Below are 26,706 nucleotides of genomic sequence, written 5' to 3'. Positions count from 1 at the left end.
GTCCAATATTTATATATTATTTAATATTTTAATGTAACGAACGAAAAAACGTTACTGACGCCATTAGCATTAGTATTAGCAGCCTGTAAATTTTCCCACTGCTGGGCTAAAGGCCTCCTCTCCCTTTGAGGAGAAGGTTTGGAGCATATTCCACCACGCTGCTCCAATGCGGGTTGGCGGAATACACATGTGGCAGAATTTCGTTGAAATTAGACACATGTAGGTTTCCTCACGATGTTATCCTTCACCGCCGAGCACGAGATGAATTATAAACACAAATTAAGCACATGAAATTCAGTGGTGCCTGCCTGGGTTTGAGCCCGAAATCATCGGTTAAGATGCACGCGTTCTAACCACTGGGCCATCTCATCACTGACTGACGCAATACGTTTTGTTTTTTTTAAACAATTTTAAGAAGTTATTTTTATTGATAATGATATAAGCAAAACATAATATCGTATGTCAAATTGAATTCGAATGAAATGTAACTGTGCTGACATTGCAATACTAAACAATGCATTATTAAATGTATGTACATTGTACAGCTTATATTTCAATAGAGAAACTTATTAGGGACCATTGTGCCAGTTTGAACTGCACTTCAAGTTTACATAAGGCCGACTATCTCTCACGACTTGTACATTTTTTTTTAATGATATAGCTGGCAAACTTGCGGAGTTCGTGCGGTTCTCGTGATAGAAAGTGTCTACCACCGTCTATGAACATCTGCAACACCGGAGTGCAGGTGCGCTCCCGGCCTTTAAGAAAGTGTAAACGTCTTTTCTTGAAGGTTCCCAAATTATTTTCTAAGCTTTTTTTTGTTTCAGTAATTCGATTGTATTAGTACCTTGTGTTAACTTACCTGGGTAGATATCTTCATTGAGTGGTTCTTACATATACAGTGGTCAGTGTAATTAAATCTATACGGAATATTTGATTTATCGCGACACATCTGTGGTGAAAATAATTCAAGTATGCTTTATTTAGATAGGATCCTATACGCCGGTTACCACCGGCTCGGAAAATAGAATATTCTACCGATTATAAGCATTAATTATAAAACACGAATTCATGGATTTTTTAAATGATAACTTCATATGAGAGGATACACCGCTTCGTTACGTAACGCGTTACGGCGCCAGCCTATCTGGCTTTCCTTTCTCTTACGCATACCGCAGCGGTAGGCAGGCTCCTGCTCTCTCACTCTAACCCACAGTGCCATATTTCGGACAGTGTAAGTTATCACTTCTGTCAAGCATTCCGAGACTTATTTATTTAGATAGGCTTCTTTAGGCAGCTACAACCGGCTAGGATAGAAATTTTTACCGAGAATAACAGTTAAAAAAACAGTAGTTCCTCATTTCCACCAATTACATTTCTGAATTTCAATTTCAGTCCTGAAACTTATAAGAGCCTCGGAGAGCACTTAATATGATAAACTTGTTAAACTCAACAAATTAGCAAAGACATCATAAATAACTAATTTAGTAGCTTTTTAAATGTCGTAAGTGTATCAGCTGCCTTATTTTATCCTTCGTGATCTAGCGCGTCTCGAGAAATGCTCGTTGCTATAGATTCGGATCCTAAGTGGAATGTGGATCTTATTATGTATTGTTAAGTTATTTCTAGAAACTATAGCATGTTTTATGATAATTAATGCATGCGGAACCCGATAGAGTGAATTATAATGGGCTTTAAAGGTAAAACTCGAGGATAGTACAATATTTCGTTCCACTCTTGTCGTCACCCGTTGCTCCGCCCACGGTGAATTAGTTAGTAGTTTGTATGACTTTGACATATTATGGAGGTTATATAATATTAAATAAGGAGGTTCGTAAATATTTGTCCGTTCGTTTATTTTGGATTCGGATATATTTTTAGGACGCCCCGGAATAGTACGTACGTTGTACATTAAGGTGTTTTTTTATCTTGTAAAAAGCTTCCAAATCCATAACGAATACTGAAAAAATGGGCATAGAGTTGTGTAAATAAACTGAGCTCATTCCCTCCCTCCAATGTAAATCTGCGGGCGGACAATAGTATAACATACTTATAGGATAATTTGTAAGATATGTCGTATCATTTTATAGGAATGTATTACATATTTGGTTGCTGCGGATTCATAAACCTTAGCCGAAGATAGCGGGATCAAACCCGAGCAAAGAACTACCGAGTATATATGTGATTAATTTGTGTGTAATATATATAATTTATTTCATACTCTGTGATATAATGAATTGCGATGATATTCCGCGACATTTGTATGACGGACCTTCAATAAGAGGGGATGAATTAGGCTAGCGTTGGGAAGCAACATCACATTTACAAGCCGGCTGGTATTCATGGATGTCAGTAGGTTTCTGTATGTGTGCACTTCATTTATAAATATAATATTATTCCTTTATAATAAAAATAATGAAAATCTCTTAAATATGTTTCTCAGAAAGTTCATCGTATATGAGGAAATCATATAACACAAATTTACCGCTAAATATTAAAACTCTATTCATCTGTGTTCCCGTTTAAAGATTGAGTGAGCCAGTGTAATTATACACTATACAATACAAAAAATCGATCCGATTATTAGAAGCGATAGCGAACAACCATTTTTTATCCTTTACATATAGCTCAATGTAATTTAAATGAATACTTTCGAAGATATTACAGTTGTAAAACGCAGGGACATATAGGTTTGTATTGTCTAACGACTGAAAAACTGTGAACTTTGTATGACATTCTGTAGTATATTCAGTGGCAGCATTGTACCCGTGCGAGGCCGGGGCGGGTCGCTAGTGTCTTCCTAAAATAATAATAATATTTATTCCACGAAAACATATTTATGAACGACTACATGGTTGATCTAGGACAATATAGATCTCAGTGTATAATAACATAGTCATCAAACGAAATATAGATCAGGTACTGGCTATCCTAGGTAGGCAATTCAATAACTCGTGTTAAGGATAAAATTACCCACAAGCAATTCTATAAACATATAACGATAAGATTATTACATCACGTTCCGTCATCCGCGTTTACGTCATAACGTGTGTCAATATATCAAGAGAAATGCCCATCAGATACATTAAGTGTTGCCATCAAGATATCAGGGGAGTGTCCTCAGGGAAATCATGAAGTGGAGCTCGTGGACAGGGGAACTTTAACAGTCTTACAACGGCTTATTTATATCAAGTTCGTGATATAGGATTGCAATGTTAGTACCTTTTCTTTTTTCTTTTTTTTTTTAGGCATTTGTAGGTCGACTTGGGCCACCTAATGGTAAGTGATAACGACTGCTCATAGACATTAGCTCCGTATTAAATGTTACATTGCACATGCGCCACCAATCATTGTAGCTTAGATTTTACGTTCCTTGGGCCTGTAGCTATACTAGCTCAAAAACTAGCTCAACACAAAAGACAATAAGAGGTATTGCTGTCTGTCTCCTTTTCTACATAAATAAAATAATCTTGGTAGAGGGGGCGGGGGGGGGGCATTGGATATACGACCTGGATATGTGTACGGTATGGTGCTATATATAAATATTAAGTACTTTAATTAAATTTCAAATGATCAACTATGTATTGCTATATAAAAATAAAAAACATAATTCGTATATTAATGTACTTTTATTTTAAATAAATATAACCAATAACATTTATTACATCACAGGAGCAGGGTATCATAAAAACACAACTTCGCAAATACACTCCGAACGTATCATTGGAATCATAAACAATTATATATTTATATTTGTCTCTGGTTCCATGAACTCGTTCGTGTTTCACGTGCCTTAAATTCAATTGACATTCCTTACAATATAAATAAGTGTAGCCTAAAATGTAACCGCTGCCTGAACACAGATTAAAAAAAGCTATTTTTGACTCAAAGCGAAATAAATTTTAGTTGTGCGTAATTTATTTTTTATATTTAATTTTCATTTATAAATATTGTGATGTATTTTTAATAAATGATTTTAAATTTTTAGATAATTTTTTAAACTACGCTGTTTTGGAAGAAAAAAAAAGTATTCACAAATTACAATAAAATACAAACTGTCTATATCTATACACTTAACATCTTTTCATCTATATTATATTTTTCAAGTTTTTGCACGCCTTTGCTTGAAATTGTAAAAAAAAAAACATATGAGCGCGCAAAAATATATATATCCCTATACGATTTACGAAATCTAAAGATATGCATAACTAGAAACAGGTTAATAGATAGATCTACAACTAAATACACTTTTTACAATCCGCAATACAATCAAGCGAAATATCTAAGTTTATAAATACGTTATCTAAACGATTATTTTTTTTAATTAATTAAAAAACTTACATTTGGCGCCAATACAATTACAACAATTAAAAATAAAAATATACTAGGCTGAATATTGAATACTACCTTTTTGCGATGATTGAAATAAAAAACGAAAAACTTTGTAAAATGCATTTTTTTATTAAATTTTAAATTCAAATAAGTAGCAGTTTCAGCGAAGTGAAACATATTGAATATGTCCGATATGTTTTATTGTTTGTTTTAGATGAACAGTAAAAAAGTAATCAGTCTCAATTTAAAAGTATACAAAAAAAATATAGACATATTTTCGTATATATTATTTTCAACGTCCTACGGCGTCCATTACACCGCCATATTTGTTTGTCCGACGGCGATACGCCGCAAATAGCAACAATGGATTATTGTAAATTGTTCCATCGTGCGGCGAGATGATTTGTTGCATTGTGTCTGTAACTGTACCTGAGCGTATAATTTTGACGGCTCAATTGTACATGATTACATGAGTGTACAAGAAATACACTTATTGAATACATTGTTTTCTTTTGTCAGATTCAAATTGTGGAACATGTGAATGACGTTCGTTTAAGCCAAAATTTAAATCTTTGAAAATAGAATTCGAATTTCAAGCGAGTCGGACATGTTGGCGTCAAATGTACGTTTAAAACTGTCTTAATGTATATTTTAGTAAAGCTAATAATACTGTACATACCTTTAGTGAGGCGACGAAAAAGATTACGTAAAAAAACTACTTCTAAATATTTATTCTCAAGAAATATAAGTACTCGTTCGAGAACTTCGAAACAGTTGCTTTGGCAAGAAATGTCGTTATATTAAATAATAAAGGTTATGAAAAATGATTATATTGGCGAATGAATCAATAACAAGGATATTTGATAAGGAGTTATTCATAAATAAATAGACAGTAAATCTTATCTAATGTTTTCTTAATAAATGAGGTACGTTAAAACATTATGACTATGCTTTGTGGAGATGAATCATCTTCAAAATTACCTAAATCTATATTTTACAATAAATAATATCATGTATCAAAAGAGAGCGTAGAAGCGGTATCGCGCCAATTTTGACATATGATATAATCAGTGTTGCCAGTACTTAAAAACAATTTCAACATACGCATTTTTATTATAAAATAACAATTTTACAAAAATGCATAAAATGGAACGAAACTTTTGTTAGTTCTAGCATCTAGATATTTAAATAAATAATCTTATAAATCAAGTAGGGTACAGTTAACGACGAAGTTTCATAAATAATTAATTTTAAAATATTGTTCATAATTCACAAAAAAAAACTCTATTAAACAAAAGAGTTTTCGTTACATAAGCATGACGTATAGATAACGAAATCCTAGGAAGTAAGAAATTAAGTCACAGTAATTGTTTTCTATTTCTTATTCATAAGGGTTGTGTTAAGGGACGATAATAAATTTTAACTGTTTACTAACCATCTGTGGAAGGTTCGAACTTTGAATTTCACATTAAAAAAAATACATTAAAGTTAACTATTAATCAAATATTAGTAACATGATACTATTGTATATTCTTAATTGCGACTAGGTCAATCTATTTTATTAATCAGCATTAATGGCAGTTATATTCTATCCTTTCAATATGCACGGAACATAGACGGAATACCTTACAAACTCCTTCGAATAGGCCTTCATGCTTTCTTAGGCTGTATCATACGGATCCTTGACGTTAATTTAAAGATGGTGTACGAAATCGCGCCCGCTAATGACAGTTGATGGCGCGCCGTTGCAGACGACGGATGCGTCTGTGCCAATCGTCTCGCCACTCCAGTAAAAGAGTTCTATCTCCAACCGTCAGTCCCGGCAAACCAGACGATGCCCCCTCTTTTTCCACTCCTAGGATTAAATAGGACCTGTGAAGGAAAATAGTACATTTAAGACTATGCAATAATCTTTAAAGTTGGAAAGTAACAACACATTTTTTTGTACAAGACCTCGTTTTGATATTTGAGCCTTCTTGGGTTCCAAGTTATGTATGTATAATATTATTTTAGTTGGTTTTTGTAAGTATTTTGAAATGTAGATTTAAAACACATAAAAATCATAACAGTATCTTACTCTGTATCAATAGGTAGTAAGTATGTATATCAATTATCAATACTGTCACAATTAAATTAATACTTATCCTACTCTTGTAGGATAAGTATTAATTTAATTACACACTACACTAACACACTTTTTAACCATCTTTATAGCTATTTTTTATCGTGTAACTAGATATTTTAGATAATAATTATTAAGTTCCTGTATATAAAATACTTATGTGAGTGTTGTTTATTCTTTATTAACAAAATATTTGGAATAGATTATTTTATTACAGAAATATATATCGGATAGGTAAAATAATGCTTTTTATAAACTAATGTTATTATTAACAGACTTACTTATTGATCTTGATCTTGGGACACTTGCAGGCGAGGTCCGCGGCGCGCACGTACAGTGCCACGGCGCCTCGTCGCAAGCGGCTCCGCGGCGCGCGCTTGTACACGGCCTGCACGCTCAGCGCCAGCCGCACCCAGCCGCCGTCCGTCGCCGCGCTCGCCACGCCGCCCGCCGCCTCGCGACCGACCACCCGACCCATTATGACTGCAAGTAATTATGCATTTGAAAATAATGCTAGCAACATCAGACATCCAAAAATTAATTTGAGGCAATAAATGCCGATTATTGATGTTTTTCCTTTCGCTTTCCTGCATTCTGTGGAAGTGATTTCGAGAAAAGGGACGGAAATGTGTAACAGGAAGCCGGGGAAGAGCGCGCTATATGATTGGACCAATGAGCGAGCGTTGGCCGTCGGATGGTACCATCCCATTTTCTGAGAGGATATAATATGATAATGTTAGATATTACCAAGGAGAGTTATCAGATGTTGTACATCATATACGACTACTGTAAGCTTCGTTTCTCATCCTTTTTTGTTAAGGTGCAGTAATGCGTGGCAAGCTAATTTCGATTTATATCACCGTGCTAAAATTATAACGTTTTTTGAGTATAGACTTTGTGTACAAAGTGGGTACTCTTACTAGCATGTTATAGTTTTGGTCTCATTAAAAGTTTAAATGTCTCACCGTAGTCTCGGCTGCAGAACTTGTTGAGGTTGAGAGTTCGTGCGCCTGCGCGGCACCGTCCGCACTGGTCCGCTGTCGCATACATGTTACAAGTCAGATTATATCCACACGTCCCAAAAAGTCACAATATCAAAAAGCCTACATATATTTTATTGCAATATTTATATAATGTTTAAATTTTACAAAAGCAATCTATCAGCTCTTTTTGCTATTTACACAATGTTAGTTCCAACGACTAACGGCTTTACTTATAAATACTGCTTAGGGGTGCTGAAATAAACAATGTTGTCTTCTTCTTTCCAATATCAAATCGGTGATACTAGAAAGAGATACATCGATGCTCAACAAATCACAGCTCAAAAAACGTTAATAAGTAATGTTAGTTAGCAATTTTGAAAATGGATTACAGTTAAATTTTGCTTAATCCAATCAAAGTGAATTTGAATGCAATTGAAATAAGAAAACTTGTCAAACTCTAAAGACAATTGTAAAATATTATAAAAATGCAATGATACTCATATCAGACTATAAATAATTATAGCATCTAATAAAATCTAGATAACAAAGGGAACTACATAAAATGTTTACCTTCCTCGCACTTAACACAGATCGTGTTGATTAAAAACATAAAAGGATAAAAATAATGATTATGAGTTTTGTGATGAACAATAAAACAAGCCTGGAAACAAAATATCGATGAAATGTTTAAACATTCGGACGGTTGAAATCATCAAAAGGTGCAAATTAATAAAAACGAAGAGAATGTAATTTAACACGATACTAAACAAGACGAGGAATTAAATGATTCTAACGATATAAGTAACCTCTAAACTGTTGGAAGAATTATCTTTGAAATTAATAAATATTTAGTTTTCATGAATGAAATGTCTTATTAAAATTTTAGTGACAATAATTTTCAACAAGATCTAACAAAGTTATTAAATAATTTTAAAAATAGACGTCGTTAAAATACATTCACTCTTGACAAGGTAGTCGATCACGGTATAAACAATGTGATTACTGAATGAGTAAGATAATGTTAGCAACAATGAGAGCTTGATAATGGAGACGTTAGATAATGATAAGGTGAAAGAATATTAATTTGATATACACTTAAAATATTAATCCCATTAGATATCTCATCACCATTAGTTCTACCGTGGCATAAGATAATTTGAATTTCATAACACATTTAATTTAGATGTAAAATTTAAGAAGATCATTATGACTTTAATGTATTTTGATATCTATGAGATTATTAGGAGAAATGTTGACATTAATAATGCTACAAATTGGATGTAGGGAATTAATAGCAGTCGTCGATGATGGGGAACAGTTAAAAGCGATTAAGTAATATTTCCTGAACAGCATTCATATCAAATAAATACAATTTGGCTCAATTCTGGTTATTTTTAAGTCTCCTTATATAATATCATCCAGCTCTCTCGAGCTGGATGATATTTTTAAAGGACTCAATACTTCTAATAGATTGACCAACAGCCAGTCTTAAAGCAGAATATTTTTATGGAAAGATCTACGTTGTATTAAAGATGCTTTCTTATATCCTGTCTAATTAAATCGCACGAATTATTGGTCTTTAGTACACAGGAACTAATTACTACTTGATACTTTAGTCTACAAATTCACAATTTGCATTATTTATATTGGAAAATGTTAAAGTTAAACTGTTACAGAGATAATATATTTACAACTCCAAGGATGCACTGCTAATTAAATGAGCCTGTAAATATCCAGCTGTTTGACAACAAACAGGAAAATGTTCTTATTATAAAAAAAAAAAAAAACGTTTGTAATGAACATTTTCTTTGACGTAGTTAGCTTCGGACGTAAATTAAGTCTTATTTAGAAGCTAGAAAATGTAGTGTATCTTTCTACTTCATTAGTAATCGCACAAAGTTAGCAACAGAATATCAAAGGAACAGCTTAGGACAACAAGTTCAGCAAAAAATATATTACTGCATTCCGCGTGTATCTTTGAATATTGCAAATAATCACGATTTTCACATCCACGTATTTTGCGTCCCAGTTTTCCCCTTTTTTCTATATGTCCTTTGATATGTACTACTAAATTACAACCTATTTTTTTTTTAATGTTAATATTTGACTTCCAACCAATACCAGCTAAACCATTCAACCGATTTAAATATAATAGGCGATTTAATCGATATAACTTATAGGGATTTTTGCGTAGGTCCAAGAAAGTGGACAACCTAAAAAATATTTAATTTATGTTAGTCCTTTGATATAATCGTTATATACTACCCCTGCGAAACCAGGACTGGGTACAAAATATTAATTACCTTAATGATACTCAAATGTATCATTAAGATATTAAGAGTGCCTTTGAAAGTTGTTGATTCCGCGCCAACAATGATTCCTCCAGAGAAGACAGAATCAAAAGTCGTAACCCTCGGTTTAGTTAGCTCCTCAAACGTAGCAGTGTTTTTGTTTCATAAGGCCATATATAGGTCCCTATATCTCCCGTATGTTCGTACATTTTATATGTTCATTTTCTCTCGGATATTTTTATGGCGAGATTTAAATCTATACATTATTAAGGTTCTGTGTAGACATTTGTGATTCTTAAAATAATTGTGATTTTTAATAATAGTTTAAAATTATATCTATTTAAATAAGTCTGGAATGCAGAGCTGTCTGGAATGCAATGCTCAAGTAGTAAGAAAGGGCTCTAATTGTGTTGGGAAATGTTAATGGAAATTTTCCGGGAGTTTTAATTTCTCGTGTGCTGATCTGGCCCTGTGGTTGAAACACGTGAATTGCCTTTTGCTGAATATTCCAGTTTAAAATCTGTGCAAGCATTACTGAGTTTACTCGTTCTTATTTTGTTTTTATAATTAAACTCTCATTTTTTGGTAAAGGAAATCTTTATAGGTCGGATGAAAATCTGCCACTAATTTATTCACCAACCGTCCAATAAATCGCCCCAGCAGTGGGATCACTATTATATGTTACCGTACTTTTTATTTTTATATAGATTTCCTGCCATAGGTATAAATAATAAAAGTGATGAATGTTAGGAAATCTCTCGTAGAAAATTTTGTAAGCGATCATCCGGACATATCGATCAATATTGTGAAACAACGTACGCGCGTTTTGATTTATATCAGCTATTATTTTATCAAAACTTGTTTCAAAGTGCTCTGTTGCGTTCGTTATAATTGAAAGAGATTTTGAAGGAGTTTGTATATTCAAAAACTATATCACAGCTCCGTTTCATTTGCAACATCATTTTATTTTTATATAGTATTTTAGACAGGAAAATAGATACAAAGCTGATGATAAGTGATTACCTCCCTGGCACATAGGCACATGGATATTGTTGTAATAGTATAAGACATTTTTTAAATATGGAGCATCCATTATTATCAACACTAGTGACAGGAATCGATTAATTTTTGGCTCAGAGAATTGAAATTCTGTCATCACTATTGGGAAAACTCGTGATGAAAAAAGTGTTATGCGATATTGTCTAAAATAATTACAATACTTAAGGGGTAGGCTTTAAAATAGTGTATCACCAAAAATCAGGTGACAGTATTACATGAGATTGGAAGTACTTTGATTAATGGTTGGATCTGGTAGTTTATACCGTGAAAGAGAACCAGCATGCAGTGTGATGAGGTGAGAGTGCTGAAGGTCCACTTACTACTTACCGCGCCCCGGCTCTGCGTCCACCGCTTCCATCGCCTGAACTGCTGTTACCACACGAGGTATGCCTGCAAAAACAATTGTAGTTATATGATATGGAACTTCATCAATATTTTAAAAAACAAATACATCTTGTCTAATGCTTATAAAGTAAATTGTATATTTCGTTATTACGACATCAGCGAATATATTTATGGATAATTAAATCGCTTGCTTAATTTTTAATTTAAATATTACTTAATTATTGTTAAGGAAAATATTTAATGTAATGTTTATATATACTTTAATAATTAATCTAACGACTTTTTTTCACGATAATAATGTGCAATGATTATAATTATAAATCCCACAAAGTTAATATTAATGCCCCATTAGAAAGCCCCATACCCCTGTATTTAGACTTTTTACATCCCTTTGAGGTTTACCAGGAACGTCTTCAACTGTTCTAAACGCAGTTTTGGTAGTATTTGATTCTCTATTTAAGGTAGATGAAAAGTCCTAATCGGTTTGATTCTTATACCTTTAAAATTTTCCTCCACTTACGTATACAAGGAGCGATGTGGCTCCTCGACTGCTGGTAGCCCTTAGCACATCGGTTGCACGTCGTGCCTGTCACTCCATCCTTACAAGGGCACTGACCGCTTGTCTGATTACATGTCTTACCACTTGCTCCGACCGGGTGGCAGTCGCATGCTGTTTTGAAAATACAGATAAATTATTTTGAGCTTATCGAATTAACATTACCAATATGATACGAACCGGTTTTATCCGGTATATTCTGATGATTAACATTAGGTGATACTGATAATAGTTTTATTTGGTTGGATAGAAATGGGTCCATTCCATTTTTAAACAGGAATTTAAAAGCATTTACGTTTTTTTTATGCAGATAGAGTAGGCAGATGGCGCTATAAGAAATGTTAACTATTCCTTACATCACCAATGCCCGACCAACCGTGAACTAAGATGTTATGTCCATTGTGCCTGTAGATAAATTGCCTTAATTACCCTTCAAACTGCAACACAATACAATAATAAGTATTACTGTAGTTCTGTGTATACTAAGCAGTAATGTACAAACTAAAGCATTACTATAATGACGTAAAGACCACATTATTACTCTACCTTTGTAACTGAAAAAGGATTTGTAGCTCAGAGAACCTCAACTGATTTTCCAGCTTTTTCATTAACATAGCAAGCCTTTGCAACGTGGCCGGAGTGGGACACAATACATTAGCTGAACGAAGTCTGTCATGTACTGAGAGTAATAAACCTAACAGTGTCATTTTGGGCGTATTAGATGGTGCCCTCGATTTTGACAGAATTATTAAAGGGCCTTTCGCTGCAAATTATGATTCCCTTTTTACAAATGAATTACACATACGTCTCTCTTAACTTTTGTTTTAAATATTTTTTAAACAGTTTCGATACATATTTAATGACTTTGCAACGGAAATCCTTCTGAATTTAAATGTTTAGATCCCAGTACATGTTAAATTTTATATCGGCGTACATTTGCTGTCTTGTTAAATAAACATAACACATAAAATATGGTAACTATAATGTAAAAACTTTAACTGTATAAAGCAGGCAGGCAGTGTAAAATTAAAAAAAATAATTGTTATCATATCCAAATAGAAAACTTTTAAAAATCGAACGTCACTAATTGTGTTAAAAGAAATTGTAATGTGTTAGCGTCACTTTCTAAATAGCTTATACTAAGGACGAAAGTGTTACAATATACAGCTATCAATGTTAAAATTAAAAAAGTCCCCAAAAACAAAATAATGCAAAAGAAATATACAACAAGATTTGTTAGCTATCAAATAGTTTTCGGTCAAAGAATAGCGTCGTAACTCGCAGAGAGCCAGTTGTAAACGTATAAAAGCGGGACCCAGCAAAGCATTGAACGAATAGTTTTCACATAAAAATCGTCCCGGAAATCGTCGAACGACTTCGCAGACCCTTTACGGAGTTTTCGAAATGGGTCTCCAGAGAGGTTTTATAAGGGCACGGGTCGCTGGCATCGGATTGGGTCTTAGAATTACATTGTGGCATAGTTGCGCTGATACTGTGTGATATTTTGTTACGTAGTTTTATGGTAGATGTACACTGGAACAGTCCTGACACCAAATAGTTAAGCGAATTGAGTTAGCATTATAAATAAAACAAAAACAATTGTGGTATCGACAGTAAATTAAATAAGAACATTCATATTCAAAAATATGTTTTTAATTTTCAAAAAAATTGTTTTTGGAACATGTTCGGTGGACCAATATAAAAAATATAAATACTTTTTTCTCTTGTTTATAAGTATTAAGTAAAGTTAATTTTCAATTATTTGTTTTGAAATTTTTAAAATAAACTAAGCGATTATAGTAACTATCTACCGCAACAACGAGAAAAAGAAAGAATTAAGCTTATGTTACGTACATATTTAAACGTATATGTATGTATTTCCATTATTCAGCATGTGTTGTGTGTTTGGGTGTGTGTACATATGTCTGTGAGAGTTCATTTGAGTGAATGTAACCCGAAACAATACGAATCACGATACGTAGCAATATGCTTAAACTAGCCTCCTTTGTGGTTACTACGAATTTCCTGTACCTGCCTGAGACTATTCTAATAATTGGATGTTGGTAACTGCGGTCGATCCTTTTGAGTTGATTCGAGATGATTTTAGCAAAGATCTTTTTGATTCTGTATAGTAACTAAATTGAATTTAGAATTATTCAGACAAACATTAATTTTGTCTTTAACTTTTTTTTTTAACTTGTACAATAAAATGTAACGTAAGGCACAGATTATAAATTAAAAATAAATAAATAATATAAACAAATTCTGGCAACAAACGTTAACTGTGTTTAAATTGACTCAAAAACCAGTTAAACTTTTACGGTTCCTTATTTATTTTTATACTTGGCCAACGACATACCATTACGTATATTATCTGTAACTTATTTAAGCAACATGTTACACCGAGCTATTTACGCCTTGTATTTTTAATAAAGTTTATAGTTTAAATAAAAATAACAGTTAACGTTATAGCCTCTTTCATACACACGTACAGTGTAATAAAGGTTATAAATACTTATTATATTTATCGCATGTACTTTTAAATGGTTATACTTTGTAAAAAATTAATAATGTATATTTTATTTTGAAATACATATTTACTCTTTTTTATCTGTATTTTTGTCGTATTTTTATATTATAAATAAATAAAAATAATTTAAAAAAAAAAAGAAAAATAATTATACGTTTTTTTAATTATTAATTAGATGTTTGGCTTACATAAGCGCATAGGCTTTTAATTATCTGTACCAATGAATTAAATTGAATGCTATATTAAAAAAAAAACATTAGTTAACAAATTATTAATCAAAGCGATTTTTTATACATTTTATGATATAAATAGATGAAAAAAGAGGACCTACCAAGGTTTTTTTTTGTTGGTTTTTATTGGTACACCATAATTCAATTTGAACCCATGCTCTATCTATACTAATTTAAAAAGTTAATTTTGTTTTTTGTTTGAACACAAAGATGGATAATTCTTTAACAACATTAGAAAAAAAAAAAAATTCCTTTCAATTGTTTAATATTAAGAAACGCTATTATCATACTATATCCTACAAGGAAGCGAGGGACACAAGATACTTGGATATATACTATAAACCTGTAATATTAATGTACAAGTTGCTTGTAGTGCTTAATATTATCGATTTGAATAAAACTTACGCTTGCAAGCTTTCTTATGAGTGATTGGCTTTGTAGGATCTCTGTAGTAGCCCTCGCGACAATAGTGGCAGTGTCGGCCGGCTGTGTAGTGGCGACATTTGAGACACACGCCGCCACTCGCTCGTCCGGACAACTTGTACAGCTCCATGTTGAAACGACATCGTCTCGCGTGACCGTTGCAGTTGCATTCTAAAAAAACAGAAAGAGAATCTTATATATATTAATAGATACATAATATTATTAACTATTATATACAAATAAAAATTTAAAATAGTTTACAAATCATGAAATGCGCGGAATGATAACAAGGACGGCTAGCAAATAAACAAAAGAAATATAAAGAAAGAGAAATAGTTGTAGTCTATGGTTATAAATTGTTTATTAGTTAAATACAGTTTGAGCAAAATATAAGTTAAATTTTTTTTTTGGTAAATTAATGTTTTTTAGATATTTTTATACATATATATTTATTCCATTAAACACATAATTTAATGCTCGCGCTACCTTAAAAAATACACAGTTGTTTGTTTGTTCTTCGGATTTAAACTCTTTTATCAAAAGTAATGTGATTTTTATATTGATGGCAACCCGAGAAATAAATATTTTTATAATATAAAGATTTTCTGTTATAGCCGCAAAAACAATACTTAGGTTATGTTATTTAGGACAAAATCGTATCGGATTAACAGAGATACACCGAGTTTTAATTTATCATCAGTAATTCATTTTTAAATAGAGCAACACCAAAAACTTTATGTCATGTATTAAATCAGTAATATACAGAGGTTCGCATACAAAATGGCTCAAAGGTTAATATCTCCAGGCAAATGTTTACTAGATCCTAATAATGTTTATTCGGACAAATGATCTTGCGGTACTGCAGGGAAAGTAACATATGACCACATTAGCCAACTGTTGCACACGTCGCCTGCAAATGTGAGCAATTAATAACGCCCTAGCTTCTCCGATTACGACGATTCCACGCACGAGGTCCAGTATCGTTGAAGCCACTCAAATATTAAACAATTAAACGTACAGACATTATTATTTATTACCTCGGTATAATTATTGTTTTTTTTTTTTAAATATCAAGCTGTGTTTATTTCTGATCCCCACGTGTAGAAGTGTAACTGTAATCTAAAAAATAGATTAATTAATAATACTTATATGATACGCATAAGGCTTTTAAGTCTACCTATAACTTATTTTGTCTTGATTTAGTGTATTGATTATAAATATAGGTTTGATTATAATATTGACATTAATTTTGTAATGGCAATACGTGCTGAACATAAACTTTTATTAAATATACTCTGTGTTTATTGATATTACGTTACTATAATAAATATATTATACATTTTACACTTATCACACGCCATCTGCCCACAGGTTCACCTAATGCTTAGGTGTATAACTGTCATAGTACGAATAACTACGAGACGTGAATAAAACGCAATGAACATATTCGTGAAATCGTATAGTCATAAGTAAAATACAACAAATTATAGTACATTTTATTCTGATTATCATCTGTCTGTCTCATTACATGTTGTAAATTCATTTACTAACATACTGTAGATATACGATTACTAGCAGACTGTTAATATCTCACTGTTAGTTAAAGCCTCTTAAGGAGTGGATTTGGAGTTTAATCCGTCGCAATGTAATGTAACAGCATTGGGGGCTGGTGGATAGTATATCTGTCCACCAACGCGCAATGTTTGTATATTTTAAGCCTAGTCGTTTTAGCTTTTAATAATTACATAGTACATGCTTTTAACGTGCACAGTGTATGAGGATATATTAAAGCGTCACGACATAACTTTGACGACATTAAACCGAACAAAACAATCACACTTTGAATGGTGAGTTTGTTAGTATAATTAAACACACGGTTAAAACATCTTAGATTCTCTGGCTCGTGGCACTTTGACGGTGTAAGATGACCTCAGAATACCAAAGTATTTGTTTACTACAATTTAATTATAGTCTTAGTAATTAATAAATTTGTCTGTTCTTCTATGTTGAATCTTTATAACTAGAGGTTGAGGCACTTGATCCTAAAACGATTCAAAGTGCTCGTGGAAGTCTACGTGAATGAAATTTATAAAATGATTCCTTTGACTAACCAAAACCTTCATAACCGAAAGGTCACATAAGCGAAGTCAAATGATCAACGTGTATACAATATAAAATACAGATTGACCTTAACAGAGACCTGACTTTCCCATCTTTATGTTCCTCATTAGCTGACGTTGCATTTGTTCGCCTTTTAGAATTAACCTATTGCTAATTTATGCAAAGACTCCGCGGTGCTCTGCCATTTTGTGATAAGAAAATCCTTCGCGAATGTTACTGAATTTATACCGAGAACTTTGCAAGGGTTTCAAATTATTTAAACGAAGACGGGTTATTTAATTTGTGTGATTTATTCGTCTTTATTCACTATATATTAATTCGATTGCATTTGCTGAAATCTCTTTTTTTATTTTAATTTCATTAAATACGTCTTTACATAAAATTTGAGATAAGATTTAAAATACATGTACTTTATAACTTATGTCAAAAGTTAAACTTATACATCGCTGTCACACAGGTAGTATTGTACACTAACCAGAATTTGTTTTACAAGACATTAGACAAAATCAAAATATTCTTTATTCAAGTAGGCTCATAAAAGCACAATTCAATCGTCAATGTTAGTAAGTTAATTTAAAGTTACCGCCGATTCGGAAAGTAGACTCTACCGAGAAGAACTGCCACGTCATTAGGTATTCCACCTCTATATATATGGACGATATAACGTATCAAATATTATATAAAATATATTCTTCTTAAAAGTAAATAAGCCGAGAGTTCTATGCGCCTTCTGACGTAGACAGCATTTTCCTCGTCTATCTTAATTACACTTATTATTTCATTATTTCTACTATAAGGGTGCGATCACAAAACATTACACAATCCACGCGATGGATCTTCGAGGCATTTTTATGAGATTACTTAGCGAAATCCACTTTGTTATTAAATTAAACCTATCGTCGCGTTTTAGATGTTTTTGTTTTCTTAATTTCAATCTCTTTGCTTATTACATTAGTAATATTTGGTCGTCGAAACCTTTAGGTCATGAAGCTCAATGAAAGCTTGAAACTCCAGGTACTTTTGTAACGATCACGGGTATATATAAGTAGGTATACTACGTCAAAACCTGATCACATATTTTATGAAATGAAAAAATTTACTTTCCGATAGTTTAGAGCACATTACAAAGAACTATCTATTAATTGCTTCCGTTGAGGGGGGTATGTGTTAGGTCGCATGTATTAAGTCAGGATTAATCTTTCTTTATTTCAAATTCCGAATCATTCTAGACATTTTGGCGTGATTGATTAACAAACACATTTTTATATTTATAATATTAAAGACAATCATTCATCAGACCATCGTCATCCGATGCTAACCAAAGGCCTCTCTCAGTGTGCGCTCAGTTCCTGGTTCTACAACATCCGCATCCAGTAGAGACCTGCTTCATGTCATCGGTCCAACTACAGTCTGCTCTCATTGCCATCGGTCCTTCGACACAAATGACCAGCCCACTATTACTTCAGTCTGCTAAAGCAGTGTTGGCAACGTCCTTCAAAGAGACTCCAAGCATAGCTTGCACCACAGTGCCCTGAACGACCTTCAATTTGTGGACTAATCTCGCAGTTAGTGTACACGTTCCGGCACCGTGAATGTCATGTAATACGGATGGGTTGAAAGTATTCAAGTAAGGGAACGAAAAATAGTCGTGTGGGTTTTGATATAACAAACATACATAAATTTTGAAGTCGGTTAAAATTTGTTTCAACCTACATTTGGTTTGATGGCATGAAAAATATAACGCAACCCGACATCTGAACAAACAGGTTTTACATTACATTACATTTGTCACGTGATAAATGACATGACACGTAATTGAGTCGTTACTAACGATCTCAAACGGATATTACGTCAACTTGTTTCATTCACATCGATCGGAAATTAATACTCTTAAAATGTTATAAAAAAATGTAAAATTAAAAAATACATCTAGATTTAAAGTAATTAACATTCATTATGATTGAACAGTTAAGACGTGAAAACATAACAATTAATATAAACAAACAAATTTATACAATTTTATAATAAAAGTAAGGATACTTTTATTTTTTATTAATAAATAATATACAGTTGGAACAAACTGTTACAACATTATGCAGATTATACGAATAATTCAGTCCAGTTTATGAGGATACGCCGGAGTCATAACTCTAGTCATAATTCAGGCTGGATGCGCGTGCGCACCACATAAAACTGTCAACACATGATCTGTTGGTAATATGTCTAGCAACAGATGGCCGGAGACGTCCCTTTGTACGTTGGTCTGGTTCACATTCTTGCGACGGATGTTTTTATATCTATTGTTATGAAAATAATTATCTAGACCATACTGTTGGGTGAGATGTGGCTTACTGTTTATTTCATTTGGACATTACGATAAACGACTATTACTTCTGGTATACGTAAATTATTTTTTTCTTTTTTATGATAAAAGTAGGGCGCGAAAATGGGCCAACTAGTTGGGATATTGGCAAATGCGTCACCAACCTCGGGAACTACGAAGTTATGTCTCTTGTGCCTGAAGTTACTCACTCATCCAAACGTAAATCCGAAACACAACAAAAGAAGAATATCGCTATATTCGTTCGCTCATGCCCATAATTTTAGTCTAGATTTGTAAAATTTGTCAATAAAGACAAAAACGCAACGAAACGCGACAAAAACGCAACAAATGGAAGTCTGTAAATCATGTAAAATTAATAAATAAATAAATACAATTTCTGGCTCGGACGTAAATGTCTTACGGGTAGGACATGAAAACGCGGCTGTGTAAGAACCCTTCACTCATCAATTATCCTACCGCGAGCCAATTTCCGGTATGGAGGTTCATTGAGCCTGTTATTACACAAGGGACGTTACAACTTTAATCTCACGTTTGGCATGCCTTTGATATTGTAAGGAATAGTGTGTACATTACTTATAAAGTTGATCTATGTGCAAAGTTTAATTTGACCATTTATTAAATGAATAACAAAAATCTCCCGCCATACTGCCTCTTGTGTAAAGAACGCCGTCTCTGAAATGGTTTAAGAGGACATCCTCACATATATAAGAAATTGCACTCAGATATTGCGCCAGTCTTAAAACCTTATTAATGACGTCACTGTTCAATAATCCAAACGTCACAGAAATTGTCTAAGTTGTAATCTATTCATCATTATCGATTTTGTTCAATCGAGCATCTCCGAACCAGAACAGAGATAGTTCTGTGATAAAGAAAAAAAAATGGCAGTGGAACATGAGTACACATACGAGTTTGATATTATATGTGATGTTGTCGTCCTGACCGGCGGCTACAGCGACCAATCGCAAGGACCAGCAAATTACGCAGGACATATTATCTAACATGTCATAATAAAGATGCTCTCTTTTTCTATATCGTAAGCTTATGGTAAATTCGACCCGCCGGAAAAAGTTCGGGCGCAGAACAAACGGTTTTTACGTAGTTTTTAAGGCATAAGGTAATCGGGTTGTTACTGAAACTTTTTCGATCGAGAAAAAAACATTTCATCGGCCCGATCTAGGGTACGAGTCCTGCAGCTGCGCGATCTGTGACCTTATGTAGCCAATAGACCAAAAACACAATTAAATTTGATAAATGTGACGCGCGTAAAACGCAAAAACATATACAGACTCTAGATAACGTAAATAAAATATTATTATTTTAGATACAAACATCGCTGTTACCTAATAAAGCTAACATTATTCGATCTCAATACTTAGTCGGTAATAAATCAAGTCGCAGAGTGCACTCGAAGGCTAACTCATCAATTTAGCGTGCCTTTAGAAAAATGATCGCTCCCACGAATGAACTTGACGGGCACTTTGCTTATGAATAATGACATAAGAAATACACTTGTACATTAAATATTAATATATTCGTAATTTTTTTGCGGTTTTGTAAGATCGGTACATGCAAGCCATTTACGGACCGGTTCTGAATGTGATAACATAAAGTTTTTTTTATTTAAATTAATTTGGAAGGTAGATTTACAAGTTCGGTTATGGTGTTTGTCTGTAAGAATTATTAACCAGCCCTTACATTCCCTAGGCGCCAACTTTGGGAACTAAAATGTTATACCCATGTGCCTATCGATACACTGGCTCACTCATATTTCAAACTAGAACACAGTAATACTAAGTATAGCTGTTTGGCGGTATAATATATGGTACCTACCCAGACGAGCTTACAGAGAAACCTACCACGAAGTAAAAGTAAGTGAAGTATATTAATAGCCTGTTGATGTCCCACTAGTGGGCAAAGAATCCCTCTCCTTCTCGAGTGAATATTTGGAGCTTATTCCATGCTGTTTCAGGGTATTATGTGTTGCTTAGGTTTGAACCTTGATCTTCTGTCAAAATCGACGTAATCGATCTACTTATCTATCTTATCTTGAAAAAGGTTTTATAACCAAAAAAGAATATCTATTATCATTTTGTTAGTAGGGCTTGCTCATGCAATGAACTAAAACAGAAAAAAATAAGTAACCGATAGCACGTACTCGATTCGATCACGTGCGCGCTACGTGCTCCTTAGCGCCTGCCACTGCTTACGCTACTATAGTAGTTTCAATACTACGGAAGCGCGTGACCATGAATGTTGAAGAAAGTGCCACGGAACTCGATGAAAAGGGCGTTTACTTCCGATTACGAGCGTTCGTTATTAGGGTTCCGTGTCGAGTTCGTATAAAAATATTAAAAAGTGTATTAAATATTATATTAAAATGTATACAAAATTATGACATTCGGTGTGAAATAACACTGAATTTTCTCCAATAATAATGTATACATATATTTATATATGTATATATGTTTTTGTAATTTACAATCCTCCCCATCCGGAGCGCCGAGACTGCTTCAGGCAACGTTATAAGTGATTAAAACTTAGAAACACCATAAAAACAGAGATCCAGCGTTGTTTGAAGAGCTGAGCAAAACACGGGTTGCTCTATATAAATATATCTAATCGATATTCATTAATAAAAACAATGTACCGGTATAAGGTCATACCTACGTATAAGTCTGATACAAAAGAAGTACAAATGCAAATGTCTGTGAGGAAATTAATAATATATGTGTATGTATGTACAAAATATATTCAATAATCTATATGTAAACAATATCTATACTAACAATAAAAAGAGGTGAAATTTGTTTATGTAGGGGGTAATGTCTGAAATTTTTCAGTGGTACAAATTTCGATTATTCCAGAATGCTATAGATTTTTTTTGTAAGAGGTGGCAAACGAGTAGGAGGCTCACGTGATGGAAAGTGACACCGTCCATGGACATCTGCAACACCGGGGTCTTGCAGGTACGTTGCCGGCCTTTCAGGAAGGAGTAGGCTCTTGAAGGTTCCCAAGTCGTATCACGTATACATTGTATTTATATCGTATAATTTTCTTTTTAATAAACTGCACACGTGCGAAGCTGATTTGAAAATAAAATTTATTAATTACTAGTTATCGCTCGCGGTTTCTCTCCCGTTTTAGGGATTGGTCGTCAGGTGTTAGGAATAAGCAAGCTAACGCATAAAATCATTTCTTGGAATTCTTCCATCATTCCAAATTTCATTAAATTCGTTTCAGTGGTTTGGCCGTGAAAGTGCAACAGACAGATAGATAAAAGTTACTTTCGTATTTATAATAATAGTATAGATATAATTATGAAATTTTAATTTTTTTTATGATATCGGTAGGCGGACGAGTAAATGGGCCACCTGATGGTAAGTGGTCACCGCACATAGACAATAGCGCTGTAAGAAATATTAACCATTCCTTACATCACCAATGCGCCACCAACCTTGCGAACCAAGATGTTACGTCCCTTGTGCCTGTAGTTACACTGGATCACTCACCTTACAAACCGGAACACAACTTTTTGGCGGTATTTGATGAGTGGGTGGTACCAGACGGGCTTACACAATACCCTACCACCAACTATGTTAGTAGTTATGTTGCAATATATCTATCTCTTTCAGTTAACATATAAACTTGTACTAATGGTAATTACAAAAGGTAGTATTATATTTAGTAGCAGTGGTAAATACGTGCCCTACTCCAAATATATTTACCGTAATTGAAAAGACAAAAAAAAAAACTATTTGAAGTTTTTGCGTGAATGGAAATCTTGTAATCTCACTTTGTAAACTCTTCGTGATAATAGTTTCATTAGGAAAGCGATTTGTCGATTCTTATAACTTGACATAGAGCCGTGTGTTCAAGTCTGAAATATCATCGAACATTCCAGACTCCCTTACCGCTCGTGCTTATACGAGCTATTAATTGCCAATATAACGAGCGTTGTAATATAATTTGTGTATTACTTATATCTTCCCTCCATTACGTATAATAAAACACACAGGCAAATAAAGTTTACAAGTCGAACTTGCTTGTGTAATGACTTAACATATTGTTTATTTTCTTATGAGAAATATAGTATATGTATGTTATATCATTGCGTATTATAGAGTCCTTCCCGGGTCTGTCTATCTGAACGCGATGTCAAAAACCATTGACCGGTTTTTCGGTTCTCAACAATGGACGGAGTGGTTCATGAAGAAGTTTTTTGTTAGGTGTATCCCATCAAAAACATAAATGTAAAAATGAGATCCAAGTCAAATATTGTGATATATACCTTGGTTGTTGTCTTCTACGACAAAAGAAGTGAGATCTAAATAGGTGCCAAGTTAAATAGTCCTTTCTGAAATTTATTTATAACTACATAAAAAAATATATAATAATTTATTAAGATTTGCGTAAACCGGCTGAAATAAATATATATATATACAAATCTTATTTATGGCATACGAGCAGTTAGCTCACCGCCCATGGATGATACATCATGGGTCTCGCAGGTGCGTTGCCTTTAAAAATTAGTATAGGCTCTTTATTTGAAGGTTTTCGAGTCGTATCGGTTTGGAATAATCGCCAGTGAAAGCTGGTTGCACAGAGTGGTTGTGCGAGACAGAAAGTGACTTAAAAATCGCGCTGTTGTAGATTTTCGGACATCTAGGTGGTGTAGATGGAACTCCGAATTTTGACGCGATGTTTGATGAAAATGCCAAAAAAAAAGAGTCAACTATACACGTGACTTAACCGTCTTATACCGACCGATATATAACCGACCCGTGGGCAAACGGGACAAGGGCTTGTTAATATAGCTAATAGTTTAAATATATAGAGGAGTTTTTTCAGAATATTCATACCAATATGTTTGGCGAAAATGAACCTAAGGAGTGGAACAGTTGCCATAATCGTCAACCAACATGGCAATATGAAACAAGCGAGCATATATACTGCTGGTCCTAATTATATCAATTTTGAGACTTTAATATTAAAGAGAGCACGTGTTCATTAAATATGATACGTGCGAATATCAAAATTAATTATAGTCTTTATTACCTTCTTAGTAATACATGGGGATGAAATTAATTAAAAAGATCGTTACACTCGAGTGGCAGTTTTAACCCTGGGGTAGTTTATCTGAATAGCGTTGCGTCTGCAAGTATCCGATTACTTTGCGAGGGATCTTAGAGTTGATAACGACATAATTTTGTAACTAATAATAATGTAATATGTTTGTCTGTTTGGTACGTTGGCTGAATCATTGAAACGATCGCAACGAAATTTGACATAGACTTGTATAGGGCGAGTTTTACAAATTTGTTCGTATAAATTCACAATCTCGTTAACGTAAATTTTACTTTCCAAATTGTCAAAATTGCCGCCCGCACTCGCAAAATACTGGAAACAACCAATCACGAGCGGTAACGTTGTCACTTTCGAATGCAATTCGATGTTCGATACTCGTTAACGGCGATGTTAAAAACTCAGACTTACTAATTGTGATTCCGATTTCTGTCACTAGACAGCGCTGTTTTGATTTCATAGAAATCGCAGTAAACGTCAACGCTATCGAATAAGCAAAAAACGTCACACTATGCGCAATGTAAGCTTATAAATGATGTTAAATACGGATATAATTAATTACAGGCGGATGACGACCAATAACATATGTACAGTACATATTTCATAATCCATAATATTTTATATATTTTACATATACATATATAAAAATAAATAAATAAATATTAGACAACATCACATACATTACTCTGATCCCAATGTAAGTACTTGGGGTTTGAAAAATCAGAAGTAACGACGATACCACAAACACCCAGACCCAAGACACACATAGTAAACTAATGAACTTTTTCTACATCGACTCGGAATCGAACCTGGGGCAACGGAGTGGCGTCCCCATGAAAACCGGTGTACACATTACTCGACCACGGAGGCCGTCAGACAAAATTAAAAATGAATGTTGGTTTGACCAATTAACATCAAATTGGGATATATACACATTCGTATGTACATAAGTCGACATTACCGAACAATCAATATTCGAAGTAATCTTTAAATAGTTTTACGTCATCGACTAATTTTGCATACAAGGTGATTTTTCGTCAAGTCGTTCATTCAAAGCTCGTTTGTCAATCAGCGTCGATGTATGGGTGAGCGATGAACGGATGAATGATTACATGAGGGTGGATATAAAATTAAACGTCGTAATAATGATTTATGAAAATATTCATAATTTCATATTAATTTTCATTCATGTAACCTTACATTATAGGTTAAGCTTTATTTAAAAAATACATTAATTTTAAGATGTATGATGTTGATGATGCTAGATTGGGCGAATGCCGACGAAAAAGCCGGCAAGGTCCTGTGGTCTTAACCAACTATAGGTGGGCTGAAGCCCCAGCAAATAATCCTGAGATTTCATGCTTATTTTGTGTGTTATAATTCATTTTTATGATGGGTGAACCTGAAAGAGTCGGATAATTTCTGTCACACGTGAAACTTCCAACTGTCATTGGAATAACGTGACAGAATAACTTCCGAACTTGAAAAGAAGAGAAAGCTTTAGCTCAATATTACCTTTATTTTTTACTTTATTTTATTAAATAGTATAAGAAATATGTCATGTCGTACGGTGCCAGAAATGGACACTAACTATGGTACTACAATAGGTCATAAATTAAAGGTCGCTGCCGTGGATCGAGCTATGCTTGGAGTAGCTTTGAAGAAGGAGAAGAACCGGAGTTATCGACATTTTCGTCGAGCGTGTAAAATTAGCAGACTTAAGACCGATGGCCGTTAGAGCAGACGAATCCTAGACTATGTTTCACCAAGCCCAGCGTAGGGTCTCCTTCCGCCTGGTGGATCGATGACCGGAAGAGGGTGGGTGACCGATGACTCGACTGGATGCTGAAGGCGGAGAACTGGGTTCTCCGCCAGCTCCAGCAGTGGATGCGATTGGCTGATGACGATAAGAAAAACTATCAAAAATCTCATAAAAAGAATGAACGATTCTTGTCTAAGCAATACGAATTTAGAATACATTCCAATAAACATAATTCCCAATCAGCCTTATCATTTCCAAATTAATCCTGTAATGACTGAGCCAACGAGGACCCTATATCTTAGTTTGGACACCTGCCAAGCTTAAATACAATAGCGTAGTTAAATGCACTATTTGCGGATCTAAATAGTGATTTAGAGTTTTGTTTTCCAATCGATCCCTTGTTTGACAGTGAGAGTCGGGAATGAGATGCTTTAATCCTAGATTAGAACGGTATAATATGGGTTCGGGATCCAGATGGAAACGTCAAAGGAATGGAAATTATTTGAATTTCATTTTACATTGT

At 33.7% G+C, this 26,706-nt stretch overlaps 1 protein-coding gene across 2 annotated transcripts in view; it reads right to left on the bottom strand.

Annotated features, from left to right (window-relative positions):
* Nucleotides 1–4,135: 4,135 nt before the first annotated feature.
* Nucleotides 4,136–26,706, bottom strand: part of LOC125069448 (netrin-B-like) — a 175,103-nt gene continuing 152,532 nt past the window's right edge. Inside the window, exons 2-7 of one of the 2 annotated variants that reach the window (XM_047678947.1) lie at nt 14,854–15,042; nt 11,653–11,802; nt 11,115–11,177; nt 7,420–7,491; nt 6,736–6,937; nt 4,136–6,204 (exon numbers count right to left, since the gene is read on the bottom strand). In XM_047678947.1, coding sequence (XP_047534903.1) covers nt 6,054–6,204; nt 6,736–6,937; nt 7,420–7,491; nt 11,115–11,177; nt 11,653–11,802; nt 14,854–15,042 — 827 coding nt within the window. In that variant the 3' untranslated portion in view covers nt 4,136–6,053. Of the gene's footprint in view, nt 6,205–6,735; nt 6,938–7,419; nt 7,492–11,107; nt 11,178–11,652; nt 11,803–14,853; nt 15,043–26,706 lie in introns of both variants that reach the window. The other variant, XM_047678948.1, reaches the window with a different exon arrangement.

Source organism: Vanessa atalanta, chromosome 15, assembly GCF_905147765.1.
Source record: "Vanessa atalanta chromosome 15, ilVanAtal1.2, whole genome shotgun sequence".
Classification (NCBI taxonomy): Eukaryota; Metazoa; Arthropoda; class Insecta; order Lepidoptera; family Nymphalidae; genus Vanessa; species Vanessa atalanta.
This window is presented reverse-complemented; position numbering and strand designations above follow the sequence as displayed.